At 40.2% G+C, this 15,776-nt stretch overlaps 1 protein-coding gene across 1 annotated transcript; it reads left to right on the top strand.

The window, feature by feature from the left end:
• The first annotated feature begins 149 nt into the window (after positions 1-149).
• znf292a (zinc finger protein 292a) lies at positions 150-15,190 on the top strand. The gene is made up of 8 exons (XM_042072829.1): positions 150-338; positions 1,364-1,518; positions 2,402-2,480; positions 2,639-2,774; positions 2,924-3,126; positions 3,675-3,811; positions 8,057-8,195; positions 8,299-15,190. Exons 1-8 carry the CDS (start codon positions 189-191, stop codon positions 14,623-14,625), a joined length of 7,326 nt encoding a protein of 2,441 aa, XP_041928763.1. The 5' UTR covers positions 150-188; the 3' UTR covers positions 14,626-15,190.
• The last annotated feature ends 586 nt before the right edge of the window (positions 15,191-15,776 follow it).

The following is a 15,776-nucleotide window of genomic DNA, read 5'->3' as shown; positions in this document are numbered from 1 at the left end:
ATTGATGCCTGCCATTTACAAGGTTAAATATAAGCCTTCTTCCCAAACTGCAGGGAAAGTGTTGGCAAGGTTATAAACAGTGCTCTATGTGGCTCAGTGGGTCATTCGAACACCCCCACGCCCATGCGTCACTGTGCGTGAACGAGTACGTGAAGGTCTGTCCGAACGCGGCCGTGATTGTTGTGAAGATGGCGGAGGAGGAGGCAGAGAGGGAGTGCAACACAAGGGAAGTAATTGTGGCCCTCCGTAAACGCTTCCAGGAATTGATCACAGGACTGAAAGAGAGTTCGGAATCGGCACTGGACGCCTCTTCTAGTTTTTGTCAGGAGTTTTGCCAGGTCTGCAATATTTCCCTTAACGCTACCAAACCCGCAGGCTTTCTGATTGATGATGTTGCTCTCAGCTAGCACGCTAGCTAGTTAGCTTGCTATCTTGATTGCTAACCATCAAATGACCGACTGCAAAAAAATATCCAACCTGCTTGATGGTTAAAATTCACGATACCATAATTGCACAGTGTTATAGTCATTACAATCATGTGAAATATATGCACGCTGTAGTTGTACTACAAAGACTATAGCTCGCTCAAGAAGTTCTTAATGTTAATTTTGATAACTGCCCAAATTTACTCGTACCAGGTTTGGCCAAGCCTCCCGTTCCCTGGTCGAGCAAGCTAGACGCTAGCTAGCTTTTTGTGCAAATATGGACTAATTGCATGGTTGACTTATGATATAATACAGAAAGCATGATACATTTGTCACCACGCTCCTCGTGCAGCTGAAATGTTGCAAAAGCAAGTTATGTATCAGAGTTTGCAAAATGCAATTTGATATGACTTGGTCAGCTAGACAACGGAAAATTTGCTTTGACATATTGTGGTTTGCTTGACCTGTCTTGTGTGCCGCTAATGACCAGCCGTGATGCATTTGATGACTATCACTGGCATGCTGTTCAATCTCGACACTTTTGATAATAAAAAAAAAATCTAAATATGTACAGATATTAATATGCACCATTAGACAACAGATCTCAAGAAAATGCATGGTGTGCAATGGCCTTAATTAGCCTGTGTGGTAAAGGCCACTTTGAAGACTGGTTATGACGGGGCTCATTTTCAAGTAATTTGTGCAATAAATTAAAGGTTTAACATTTTTTAAGAACAAGGGAGTTTTTTTTAAACAATCTGACCATCAATTTGTAGATATCTTTTTAGATCTGAAGAGTTGAGTTTGTATAAAGTTGATATTGCCATGGGAACACTGGTCTTATAGATACACTTTTGACTGTTTGATAGGATAACATTTGTTGGTAGATTGGCGTTAATTTAATCAAATTAAGTCAGTTTTGCAATATGTGTCACCAGGTACTGGTGGAACATGGGAGTCGATGGAAGACAGAGGAGGATCCACTGCCTCTGTTGGAGATGTACACCGTGGCCATACTCAGCTACGCAGAGGCCACCCCATCTCTCTCTCCTGAATGTGAACAGGCACCACTAGTACTTGATAAATTAGGCCTGTAAGTAGTCATTCTTCAACAGTCCTTCATTCTGCTCAACAGATATGATGCGTAATTGAAATAGCACTGGTAGTTACAATTGGCTGCGTTGTTATTCGTGTGTGCATCTGTGGTCCAAATCTATGCATTGTTGTCGGTTGTCTACTAGAGCAGTGGTTCTTAAACTTTTTGTCTGGCGACCCCCCAAAAAACATTGGCCAAGTCTTTCGACCCCCTTCTCTCCAACCGGCAAAATTAGTTTCACTTTGGAAAATGTTACGAGATGGGCATTCGTGGCAGAGGCAGAAAATGTCTTTTCTCATAGCTAGGCTATGTCAACACTGAAGGCATTGATGCATGGCAGCCTTTCACAATCTGATTTATTATTTTCCAATGGATAACTAGCACTCATCCAATGTATAACTTGAGCTCCTGTGGTAAGAGAAGGCTGCATAGTATCTGTCACTGGTAGGCTCCTGCACAGCATCTTCGAGTTCATCATTGCAAAAGGCACTGGTAGAGATTTGCATTGCGTAAACAGAACCTCCACTTTCGGAGGAACATTATGGACACACTGTGAATTGTAAGCCTATATCTAGGGCTACTGAATATCCCAGTTTTTTATATGTTGGTCTAAAAGCTTTTAGAAAGTGTTCTTTAATTCAGACTGCAAATCATTTTGTGACCCCTCCCATATTTTTGGCAACCCCCAGTTTAAGAACCACTGTACTCGAGGCCTGCACTAGTAATGTTATAACTTTACATGTCAACGACCTGAACTAAAAGAAAGCATCTCTTCTATTGCATTCGGATTAATTCATGTTCTGTTCTCGCAGCCAAACCTCTTTATCTTGTGTATGTTCAAAGTGAAGATTTCCTGAAATCACCTCTGTTTTGTTTGTAGGAGCTGCATGGATCTTCTGTTGTCACTGTCTGAGCAGGTCCCAGGTGCCTTATGGGAGGAATTCCAGTCATCTGTGAAGGTGAGAAACCGTATTGCACAAGCCCTTTGCAAAATGTGGACTCAATTTTAATGATTCATTTGTCAATTTACAATTAACACAATGGCATGGGTATTCTGCATTTGATGGTTCCATACGTGAAGTGGTTGTCATCCCGTTCCTTGCACCCCTCCTTATAGTTGGCACATGCCATTCTGCTGGAGAGTGGGAATTCACAACTTCAGACGCTATCAGCCGTTGCTGCAGAAAGTGGGATTTGGACCAATTCCACCCTGTGCAGTGTTCTATCTAATGAGACACCAGAAACAGAAAAAGGTAAGAATTTTTGAGCGGTTTGTTTAGATGCTTGTGGATAAATTGATTGATGAATGTGCTGAAATGTTCTAATTATCTTGTGCATTACATGCTCTAGTGGTCTTCCTTTTTTCATCATTCTTTTTTTCTTCTCCTTTATGTTTTTTAAGTTAATGAGTTTTTGGTTGTCGAGGGGCCTGTACTTCTTGATATGCGCATCAAGCACCTTATAAAACAAAATGAAGTAGAAAAGGCTGCCAGACTAGCCAAGGTCTGTACAGAGTTTCCAGAGTTTGGAGGAAAAAGGAACTTCAAACAAGCCTACCTGGTATGCCTCTGTGGGACAAGTTCAACAGAACAATTGAAGCAAGAGGTGAGTATTCTTAGAGTGCATCATACATGTTATGGCTGCACGATTTGGAGAATTGATCCAATTTCAGTTTGATTTGCAAGATTTTTGAAATCATTTTTGAAAGTCAAGCTTCAGTTCAATATTCCAAATTTCGCTTTAAGTTGGGCCACTTCTGATTGGTGCATGCCTAGTGCACTCTTGTTTGGTGAGCATGGCATGCATATAAAAATCATAGATGTGACAAGATTAGCCACTGGGACAGAGTTGCAAACTGCATGGTTAATGTCAGCCTTCACAATTTGCCAATTGCCTTCATTCAAAGTGCAAATTGTGCAGCCATATGTATTTAATTTTACATATAATTGTCATAGTATTTCACACCTACCAACATTTGTTCACTCACCATTTACATAGATTAGTGTGTGCTACTGTACTGTATGTAAGCTTTTCATGTCAAGAAATGAATAATTGCATATTTTGCAATACATTATCTGGTGTTTTGTTGAATAGCTGTGTAGAAAATAGTTTTCTTTGTGTAGTTTAACAGCTGCTTATGTCTTACAATACAGATAGCAGAAGTAGACTGCAAAGATGCCTTGGACATGATCTGTAACTTGGAGTCTGAAGGGGACGAGAAGGGAGCCTTCAGCCTGTGTTCTGCATTCCTTAAACGGCAGCTAGTTCAAGGGGATGTGTATTGTGCCTGGTGAGTTGTTGCTATCTTTCATTTTTTGCAAGACCTTCAAATGAGGGCACATCTTTTTCTCAGTGGCTTGGGACAAGGTCCAGTGGAGAAGCTGCTCTTGAAATTCGGTCAGAGGATATGGCCTACTTCGATGATACCACATATATATTTGAACCTTGCGTTTTCATGGAGGGGCAGACACTACTTTTGCACACACACATGCGAAGGGAGAGACACAAGAGAAAATCCATCACAGAAACCCAGAAATGGAGTGTTCAAGGTCATCAAGGTGAACCTCATTTACCCCAAATGAAGGGTCAGATTAGAACAATGGCCGATTACATTGTAGGCAGTTGCCTCCACTCTTTTTACTAACAACAGGCTATACACAATGCAATTTTGTAGTAAGGGTCTAAAAGCCTGTGAAAAATATGAGAAAGGTGACAGGATGATGTAGTGTCTCTCCTTAATACAACAGTTAGTAAGCTTTTGGTCATGGTGAACTTTGCTCATAGACTTCGATTATGTCCACTTTGTTGTGACACCATCATATTTGAATTGGTTGGTTACTTAGGGGGCAGCCGTGGCCTACTGGTTAGCACTTCGGCCCTGTAACCGGAGGGTTGCCGGTTCGAAGCCCGACCAGTAGGCACGGCTGAAGTGCCCTTGAGCAAGGCACCTAACCCCTCACTGCTCCCCGAGCGCCGCTATTGATGCAGGCAGCTCACTGTGTGCTGTGTGTGTTTCACTAATTCACGGATTGGGATAAATGCAGAGACCAAATTTCCCTCACGGGATCAAAAGAGTATATATACTATACTATATACTATACTATACTTTGAAATTTGAATCATTGTGAAATTCAGTCTAGTTATGCACCAGGACTGCAAGGATGACATTCAGGACTTTACTTATGTTGAATTTGAGAAGCTTTGACCCATTGTTCAGCATCACATGGCTGTTTCATTTAATTTAATTTCATTGCAACATTACTGTAAGAGAGTAAACATTCATAATCTGTCCCCATGCCTTTATAGATACCGTTGGGGACACAGAGTTTTGGAGTTCATTCTTAACCACACTTACTTCCTATGTTAGGTTGTATCTATCTCAAATGATCCCACAAGGTACTCTAATATGTGTACATAGTGAAACATTTGTAGGGTTATTTCATTGCAGGCGTGGCATCTTTTTGACCATTTTTTTCCCTCAATAACTTTAAATGTGTCTGTTAAAATACTATGTTTTTGGAAAATTCCCCCATCTTGTATGTTATTTTTTTATGGTGTAAGATGAAACAACATGATGGAGAAACCCCAAATGTTAAAACAATGGGTGAATTCGCTACTAAGTTAAAGCCACTTTTATAGAGGGTCATTTACAATGTTCGTCTAAATTACAAAGTATGTTTAGGAGTTTCATAAAGCTACTTATAAATCTTGTTGGTAACATTGTAGACCAACTACATATTTGTCTCCATAGCATTCTTCCTAGCAGTGTAGTCAGTACACATCTATTGTTGTTGTTGTTGTTGTTTGGATTTTGTAAAGAATAATCCATGGGTAGTTCTGAAGTATATTAAAGAAAACTTGTTTTTTCTGACTCGTGTTCTACTGATTCTAGAATTCAGTGTAGTATTCACACTCATGCTGTCTTACTTTGAATGGAACAGTTGGGTGCCATACAAACTAGTGCTACCATATGCAATCTTAGTTTCACTGGATTGTGTTACTCTAATTATTTTACAAACATGGATTAGGCTACAATTTAATTAGTCATTTGAGCATTCAGCCTATGTGGATAACAGGCTTGCTGTGTTGTAGTGGGGTGGTTGCTAATGGCAATGATGCCAGTAGCTATCATGTTAGGTTCTTGCACAATGGTGATGTAATGAGTGCTTCATGGCAGATGGGGTTATGGTTTGGGTCAGCTAATTTTATGTTGTCCAATTAAACTATTGTACTTAAACTATATACGTTCCTGCACTCTGTGGGATTGTGTAGTTGCAGCAACATTCATAGTCCTCTCCTTAGAGGGAATAACTTGTATTAGATACTGAGGTATTGTAGACCAGCAAGTCTGAGCCTGATATTGTCTTTGGATAAAGATTTTGTCAACTCCGACCTAGAACACAGGCTTCTTAGTGTATCAAGTAAATGCTTAATTGAGCTATAATTATTTTGATTTGTGATACAAGGTGGAAGATTCCTTTGTGAGTTCGCCCTACAGTGAGGGTTTGTAATAGTGTGTGCATGACTGTGGGCATAAAGTTAATTAGCTGCTCGGCTAGACTGTTACATGGAGTCACAACTGTGGCTAGTTAATTTTTTAATGAGCAGAGACAGTTGAAGATCTTTGAGACCAAGGAAAATTTGGAGAGTTGCTGTTTTCTGTGATTGTGTTGCTGACAGGTCTCACACATGTTGTAGCAACTCTTCATTGAAATATGCTGCTTGTCTGTGTTCGATGTGACACAGCAACTCTCTTTACAGTGTGTCTTTCCAAGTATACTTATGATAACTTCAGATGAATGGATGGCTCAGATTAGTAATTTACCTTCTAATATCCAATCCAGTAATTTTGGCCAGTATCGGACCAATTCTGATCCTAGTTGATATGATGAACTAAATGTTTTTGCTTCTATGTTACACTCTGGGGACATGAACAAGGGGGCTCATGAACATGCCCCCAGAGTGTAGCACTGTAGCTGCCTGGTGGCTCTAGCTGTTGGCTGCAGCAACTCAAGCTAGGTAGAAAAATTGCCAGAATTCTCCTTTAAAATGGGATTAAGATGGCATACTAGTGGGTCATTCCACGTCAATTCAACCAGGGCCCACGCACTTAGGTCTCAAAAAATTCTGAGAAAATTACCAGGTGTACCTATGTTACCCAGGAGACACACTGTAAAATTACTCTTATGGAAGATCAATACTTTCCAAGATACAGCCAGTTTTACAGGGGGAGGGGGGTGTCGATTTTGTTCGGGCTCTTTTTTTTTGTCAAAGTTCACAAGCCCATAGCGCAAGAACTAAACCATGTAGGAGGCTCAAATTTTGCATGCTGGTACATAAATAGGAATTGTATGTAGCAAAATCGTCACGTTTGGTCTGGATAAACCTGCGTGTTCATAGCTGTCCCTCAAAGTTGATACAAATTTTATTGGAGTTTTTGGCTGGGCTCTGTTTAAGCCTTCAGAAGACATATTTGTACTCAACATAGGCTCTTGATTTATTTTCCTTACTGAGATAAGTAGAAACACTCTCACAAAAAACAATGAACAGAAAATAAATTCCTTCAGGGTCTGAACAGCAGACCTTAGAAGTCAAAAAAATCATTTTGGTTCTCATTTTCAGAGCACCTAAACACCTTGTGGGAATATACAAAGATTTAAAAAAAAAAAAAAAATCTTTATTCTCCATGATCTTTTCTTTTTAAAAACACCAGTTTGACTTGTCTTATGCAAATCTTTTTTTTTTTTTGCCCATGTTCAGGGTGGAAAATAAAAAAGAAAGATGTGCATAAGTCAAATTGGTGTTTTCAAAAAGAAGGGATCGTGGAGAATAAGGAAAAACATATTTAAAAAATCTTTGTATATTCCCACAAGGTGTTTGGGTGCTCTGAAAATGATAACCAAAATGATTTTTCAGACTTGTGAGGTCTGCTGTTCAGACCCTGAAGGGATTTATTTTCTGTTCATTGCTTTTTGTGAGCGTGTTTCTACTTATCTCAGTAAGGAAAATAAATCAAGAGCCTATGTTGAGTACAAATATGTCTTCTGAAGGCTTAAACAGAGCCCAGCCAAAAACTCCAATAAAATTTGTATCAACTTTGAGGGACAGCTATGACCATGCAGGATTATCCAGACCAAACGTGACGATTTTGCTACATACTATTCCTATTTATGTACCAGCATGCAAAATTTGAGCCTCCTACATGGTTTAGTTCTTGCGCTGTGGGCTTGTGAACTTTGACAAAAAAAAGAGCCCGAACAAAATTGACGCCCCCCTCCCCCTGTAAAACTGGCTGTATCTTGGAAAGTATTGATCTTACATAAGAGTAATTTTACAGTGTGTCTCCTGGGTAACATAGGTACACCTGGTAATTTTTTCAGAATTTTTTGAGACCTAAGTGCGTGGGCCCTGGTTGAACTGACATGGAATGACCCTAGTACTAGTTAAATAAATGTTAAATAAATGAGGCATCAGGTGTCTGTCAAATGTTGTCTTAGCACAAGTCTTATATTATTTATGTTTGTTTTATTTAAAGGGAACTCACACTGCTGTGGAGTAAGCTTCTGATGCGGTTAGAATCTGCACAGGCTTTCTTGGATCAATGCAGACAGTTAGTGATTCTGTCCACAAGTGTGTACCATATTCTGCTCCTCATCAAAGTCATCCAGTCTGAAGTAAGTATTTTGAAAGTGTTTGAAGTGTTGAGTGTTTCAAAATTATTCTATTCAATCAGCTCAAAGTACAGATTCTCCAATTACATATATTCTTTTTTTCCAGGTTGAAAATGTAGGACTTCCAGTGTGCATCGAAATGTGCATTCAAGCTTTGAAAATGGGAGCCAGTGACGGAGAAGACAGCAAAGCCACCATATGCAAGACTATCTCCTGCCTAATGCCCAATGACTTGGAGGTGAAACGTGCATGCCAACTCACAGAGTTCCTTCTGAAACCCACTGTGGATTCATACTATGCTGTTGAAACGCTCTTCAATGAACCAGACCAAAAGCTTGAGGAGGAGTCTCTGCCCATTCCCAACTCACTACGTTGTGACTTGTTATTGGCCTTGAAGACACAGTGGCCTTTTGACCCTGAATTCTGGGACTGGAAAACTCTAAAACGTAACTGCTTGACATTGATGGGTGATGAAGCCTCGATAGTGTCATCCATTGATGAACTCAATGATAATGAAGAGCCAGATGGTAAAGAGGATGGCGAGAGTGGTCATAGCTATATGGATTTGATAATGAGTCCCTCAGTTGATCTTAGTGATCTTGATGCTGAACGACAGAAGAAAAGGGAGATTAAGAAACTGAGAGAACAGGGCTTTGTTTCTGCAAGATTTAGAAACTGGCGGGCATATATGCAGTATTGTGTTTTGTGTGACAAGGAATTTCTCGGTCACAGAATTGTAAAGCATGCCCTAAAACATGTCCAAGATGGATTATATAGATGCCCCATATGCGCACAGTCCTTTGAGACTAGACAAGTTCTTGAACCACATGTTGCTTCACATGTTAAACAGTCCAGCAAGGAACGACTAGCTGCTATGAACATCACCAAGAAGAAGCTCCCGAAATCTCCCACAAAGTCACCCCTAAAGGATTACATTCTGAAAAAATCACCTGTAGTTAAGGTAAATCCTGAAGCAAAAGTCCAAGCAATTGCAAACACTCCCAATATCACAGGACCTCCTGGCAGCAGTGCAATTATCACTCCAAAATCAAAACCAGAAAAAACTCAACGTGCTGCGGCTGTGTCAGAAAATACTGAGGATTGCTCTTGCCCTGTTACCAGCTGTCAGAAGGTTTTCAAGTATTTCAGGAACCTAGTCGCCCATATGAGAGTGCATAAAGATGATGAAGAGGCCAAGTGTTTCCTCGAAACACACTGCCAAAAAGCTATTTGTCAGTATTGTCGACGGCAGTTTGTTAACATGACACACCTGAATGATCACTTGAAAATGCATTGTGGCCCAAAGCCATACTATTGCATTCAGCTGAATTGTAAAGCTAGTTTCCCCTCTCATGCTGAGCTTCTCATGCACAGGAAAGTGCACACTGGATTTCAGGCCCAGTGCATGTTTCCAGACTGCGGCCGGATTTTTACAGAAACCTACCAGCTGTATGACCATGAAGCACAGCATTACATAATGTTCACCTGTAAAGCACCAAACTGTGGTAAGGTCTTCTACTCACAGGCTCTTCTGACTTCACACATGAAGGAACATGTGAAACAAGAGATGTCCTCCACATTCACAGAACAAACTAATCCAGACAGTGTGCAGGTTCTTGGAAAGTCCCCAAGTAAAGCTGATGATGCCACAGGGGAATCTGCTTCAGTAAAAATAAAGCACTCTGTAGAAAGTATGCTGAATGATATTCCTGCTGCTGCTGCCGCTGCAACTGCAGAGGAGATCAAAGATGGTGCTGGGACACAGACTCCTACAGATGCAGCCAATGCACCAAGTCGCAGTGAGCCTGAGACCACAGCTGGTGGTGTGCCCGTCATTCAGCCTTTAAAAGCCACAGAGGCGAAAGTTTCAACTGAGTTTAACTTAAAAGGGCCTTTGCCAATAACACAGCCTTGTTCAGTAAAACTGAAACCAATTCCAATTAACACTTTGGAAGCTGTTGAGCTTCAGCCTCAGACAATTATACAGGACAAAAAACTTTTCTCCTGTCCAAAAGATCAACCTCTATTGGTTGAAATAAAACGTGAGCAACCTCTAACCACATGCTCCTCTTCAATGTCTCAACAAGGCAGTGCATCACAAAGAAGCGTCAGTCAAGAGGCAGATGATAAACTAACACACGTCTGCCCATTTGAGGCATGCACTCGGAGGTATTGTACATCTAAAAGTCTGGCAAGGCATGTCAAGAAAGTGCACTCTGAGGCTTTTGAGGAATGGAAACTGTCTAGGAGGTACAAACGACTTGCTGAAATGGCTGCAAGAAAACAGTCCAATGTACAGAGGTCTCCTAGTAAACAGGTTCAGAAGATGAATACTACAGGTCTTGCATCACCTCAAAAAGATGCAAGCACCAGGCAGTTACCCTATTCAGTAGAAAGTGGATCTTTATCTGAACCGTCTTCTTTCTCTCCCAACTCTATGTCTAATTGTTCACTGCCTTTCTATTCTGGTTTTTGTTCTCAACCAGAAACCTCGTTTTGTGAAACTTTACAAAATCCAGCCGGACTGATACATTCAGATATCACTCAACTATGGCATTCACCAACAGCAAATGATTACAGTTGTGATTATACCCAGCAGAGTGATTGCCCCTCAAAAGTCTTACCTGATCAACTCCAAGGCTTCCACTCATTCTCCCCCGAGATGAATAGGGCTCAGGTTGCTATTGAGACACAAAATGATACACTACATACTACAGCCCCAAGTGATGATGGAAGTGTCCTTCCCATGATGAGCCAGGACTCCAGCGTGATGAATCAAGCATCAAAGTACATATCCAGCTCTCTTATGGTTTTACATTCAACAGAGGGTGGACAGCAGTGCGATCTTGCACAAACAGAGAGAAGCGTAGGGCACATGGAGTCTCCGATGCAAAGTCATTCAAGCGGGATCACTCACAATAACAGTTTGTCCCATTCAGACAGTATGCCAGCGCAAGGCCTTCATCCTTATGTGTCAAACATGCCTACTGAGGTGCATGCTCAGTCAGTGGAACCATTGGGAAGCATTGACAAGTCCTTGAGTTTTGACCATCATGACCGATATGTCAGTAGCTTGGATGTTAATAATATGGCTCACCTTAACTCGCCCCCTTACAAGAGCCATCTTGATAATACAGCAACCCATCTACAGAGTCCAACAGAGATGTTAGATTGTACAAATTCGTATTTCAGTAATACAGGGGAGGCGTCAGATTCTCAAATGCAAGACTTGGATTCTGATGGAGGAACATTTCATGCAGCACCAGGCATTGACTCCACTGACAAAAAGGAAACCTCTGGTGAGGCTGATGAGACGAAGAAACTGAAAAAGGTACGATCATCCAAGAGGACAAAATGGCCTGCTATTATAAAAGATGGGAAAGTAATCTGCCGCAGATGTTACAGGGAGTTTTCTAGCACAAAATCTCTTGGTGGTCACTTATCAAAGCGGTCTCAGTGTAAAGCTTTTGATGAAGTTGATTTAAATGCTGATTTGCCAACATCCTTCCTTGATTTCTTGAATGATCCTGATGTTTCAACCGTCTACCAGACAGCAGTTACTCCAACTGTTAAGATTGAGGACGCCTACAAGGGCAAACCTATTGGGTCCTGCATGTATCAGTCAGCAGAATCTAACTATGTGCAAAATGGTAGTTTTCCTGACTTTTATGAATCAACTTACAACATGAATTTTCCAAAACAAGAGGATGGCATTGCCTCTTCATGCACATCTGATGCTGTACAACATACAGCTCTTAATCAGAGTGAATCTCTTGTAGCAGATGCGTCACAATCGTTACCCAACACTTTGGCTGACCAGAGCAAAGGTGCTGAAGTAAACATTGTCTCTGAGAAAAAGCATACAAGTGGAATAACTTTGAAGGAATCTGTTACAAATACTGTGGATGTTGCATCCACAGGTGATGGAGAAGACAGTAAAGTTGTGGAGATTCAGAGAGCCTTGCAACGACTGGATTTGGTTGATGCAGTCCTGAAAGATTCTTTAAAGGTTAATGAGAGTTCCTCTGTAAACATGTCAAAGAGTGAAGACTGCTCAAAAGAAAGACCAAAACAAACTGTGGTGCCGAAAAGGGCTATAAAAAAGGAGGCAGACCCAAATGTCTCTAAACCATTCAAGTGTGAAAAGGCAGACTGTTCCTATGGTGCAATGACGAAAGAAGCTTTATTCAAGCATCTGTTCAGGATTCATAACTACACTGATGACATGATAAATGAACTTAAAAAATTACCAGACAAATTTTCTCCTTACAGCTGTCATATATGTGAAAAAAACTTTACGAGAACAACAGGTCTCCGTATACACTACATGAATGTTCACCATATGGCAAAAGAGGCGATACCCAAGATAAAAGTAAGCAAAATCGACAGAACTCTCAAATCCACAGCAGTTGGGAAGGCTTCTTTAACTCCAAAATCAATTCCTGTTAATCATCCGGTCAATCATTGCAACGGTTTGAAGGTGGAACGACTACAAGAGCCTTTTGAACCTAAAAAGAAAGTTACTAGCCAGTTGCCTGAAAAGACGAATATTTCAGCAGTAGCTGGACAGGGAACTTTAAATCAAGATATGTTGTCAAGTGATATGCGTTTATCAGTGGACAACTCTGTGGACCCCTCAACAGCAGGGCCACTACATCCAGTTAATAGTAACGAGAAGACTACAGAGGGTAGTTTTAAGACAGAGGTACAATCACCAACGGAAGTAAGGGACATAAAAGCTATTAAAGTTGAGTCTGGCCCAGAACTGATTAAAGATGACACTGGCCCAGAACTTAAAATTGACACTACTGTTATTAGTGAGCTTTCCAAATCATTCAGACCATATAGTTGTGTACATCAAGGGTGCACGGCTGCCTTTTCAATTGAGCAGAACTTGACTCTTCATTATAGAGCTGTGCACCAGACAGATCATGTTGCTGAGCAAGAAGGAGTGTCAGGCGATGGTGCCGATGCCACTTTTAAGGCTTCAGACTTAGTGTGTCAAGTGGAAGACTGTTCAAAGGTACTCCATAAAGCCACAAGTTTGTTTAAACATTACCTGTTACATCACAAATTCACGGTCCAAAAATCAAGTACCATGCTGACAGGTGTAGATGTTGGCACCTTCCCTTGTGACCAGAACAAGTGCTCTGCATCCTTCACTTCTTTCTTGAAATACATTGACCACGTCAAAGATCACCACAAGGCAATACGAGTATCAGAAGGTGGTGATGGGTCGTCTGCCAAGGTGGACCTGTCATTCAAATGTGATTGTGATGGATGTGATCGTAGCTACACCACCAAGTCAAATCTTCTGCGGCATCTCATGAAAAAACATCAAGACGTTTATGAGGACAAAATTAAGCCAAAAAACTTTCGAAACGAAGATCTAGCAGAGAAGAAAACGAAACCAGGGCTTAGTCCAAACAATGGGAAAGAGAACATGGTGAATAACAAATTGAAAATGAAAAAGAAAAATTTGAAGAAAAAAGGAAAAGTACTCAATCACTGGACAAGCTTTGGCCAGCCCTCTCTGAAATCTATGGATGAAGCCTCTGCCATGTGCACTAAACGGTTTCCCTTGCAGTATCCATGCATGATAAAGGGCTGTGATTCAGTTTCAAGTGCTGAAAGGAATATCTTTAAACATTATGCTACCCATGGTCTCACAGAGCGATACATTGAGGATCAGAGAAGTCAGTTTATATTTTGTAAGAAATACCCACGTTCCAGAAATATGGATGCCAGCAAATCAGATGGGACATCAACAGAGGGCTCAGAAGATGAAGATGAAACGGTGAATGGCGAAAGTTCGGGTGAAATGGCAGAGGATTCCCTTGAATCGCCCTCACAAGATGAGAGTGCTGACGTAATGCCATCTGAAAGTCAGCTGATGGGGAGTGAAAATACCCAAATAACACCCGATGAGTTGGTGGTTAAACGCAAGAGGGGCCGTCCTCCGAAGATGAAGAGACTAGACGAGCAAGACCACACAGCTGAAAATGCGATGAAGGAATCAGAGCTTAACACTGAGGAGCAGAAGCATTATTCTGAAGAGGAATTCTGTGAGGAGAGTCAAAATGCCATGAACTCTCTTGAGTTGGAGCCAGCATTTCTTTCATTATTGGAGGAATCAACAGATTCCCTGAAAAGGAAAGCAACTGAGAGTTGTAAGACTGAGACTCCCCCTAAAAAGCAGCGCACTCTTCAGCAGCAGTCCTCCAATATAATGGGGAAAAGACCGAGTGACTTTAAGAGAAGGACAACAAGTAGTGAAAATCTCGTTCATTTTAGAAACCCCTTAAATATTAAGTCTGTGAAAAATGTAAAGATTGTGATGGATAAAGCTTTTTCAAATGGTGCTGATCTTTTGCTGAAACAGCTTCAGGATATGCGTCCTATAGTCATACTCAAAAAGTGGCTGTATAGTTGATGGTTTATTTGGAAGCTGAAATACCCATTCATATGCCTTGCACTCAGGATTAGAAATGTAACATGCTGCAGAGTGGTACATCATAAACACATTTGACCCATAATTTCTTAACATGATAACATTTATTGCAAGTAGACCATGGATATTGGACTGTATAGGTTTTTAAATAGAACAATTGTTGACAAATTTTGATATATCATTATACAGTATATGTTGGTGGACATGTCCCAGGAGCAGGTAATATGTAGGGTTTTAGACTAGAATCATTTGTATTTATAAAGCTTCTTTTTAAAATATGATTTGAATTTTGTTTAAAGAATAAAAAAAGACATTTTGATATATCCCCATGGGATTTATATTCTCCTCTTGTTTGGTATGTATTTATTTTTTACATCAATGTAGTGTCTGTAAATTTACATGTCTTCCACAAAGTATTCAATAAAATGGAAATGGTTGCTTTTGTAAACTTTGTTTACATTTCTTACAACAAACACCAGCAGTGTGTATGGTGAATTGTGTAATGACTTTGACTGCACTGTGTAATTAAATGTGTTTATAATCTTAATCAAGTTTTCATCTCATTTAATACATGTTTCACTCATCGAGGCTGAATTTTTTTTTTTTTTTTGAAAACATAAACATTAAATCCTTTAGATTATAAATTGTGAAACTATGATCACTTCAGTGTAGCCTAGGCTACCTTCAATCAAGAAGTATTTGAGGCTCTAAATGTGTGGCATTTCATTATTTATTTTTCATGTGAATGTTACTAGTTGTGAATTGATGTAAGAAAGGTGAGGTATAGGTAAATTAAGGTAAATTAAATGTGTGACAGGCAATGACAACAGTATTTATAGTAAGATATGGGTGCATGATTAGCCCATATGCTCAGTTCAGTGGATTTGTAATTGATGTAGAATATTAGGAGGCTTAGACTCACTGTTTTTTTTTAAATGTTCCAGAATCTACCTAGAATAAGGCGAAACAAAGTGTAGCAAAAGTACATTTTCGTCAAAAAAAGACATTTGTAAACGAAATTAGATTTTTCTTTAAGAGAATGTTTGAAGTTAGACATACTCTGAAGGAAGCATCTACTGTAACCCCCTCCTGCCTTTTTATCAACAAAGAAGTGACATATCAAAATAACCAAT

The sequence above is a fragment of the Alosa sapidissima genome, chromosome 19 (genome assembly GCF_018492685.1).
Source record: "Alosa sapidissima isolate fAloSap1 chromosome 19, fAloSap1.pri, whole genome shotgun sequence".
In the NCBI taxonomy this organism is placed as follows: Eukaryota; Metazoa; Chordata; class Actinopteri; order Clupeiformes; family Clupeidae; genus Alosa; species Alosa sapidissima.
The sequence above is the reverse complement of the archived record's forward strand: the minus strand, read 5'-3'. Positions and strand labels throughout refer to the sequence as shown.

What these genes read in the sequence shown, in the direction of transcription:
- znf292a (XM_042072829.1), top strand. Translation starts at nt 189, where the DNA reads ATGGCGGAGGAGGAGGCAGAGAGGGAGTGCAACACAAGGGAAGTAATT. An exon ending in CAGAACAATTGAAGCAAGAG is followed by an intron (nt 3,127 to 3,674) that starts GTGAGTATTCTT and finishes CTTACAATACAG; the next exon opens with ATAGCAGAAGTAGACTGCAA. An exon ending in TCAAAGTCATCCAGTCTGAA is followed by an intron (nt 8,196 to 8,298) that starts GTAAGTATTTTG and finishes CTTTTTTTCCAG; the next exon opens with GTTGAAAATGTAGGACTTCC.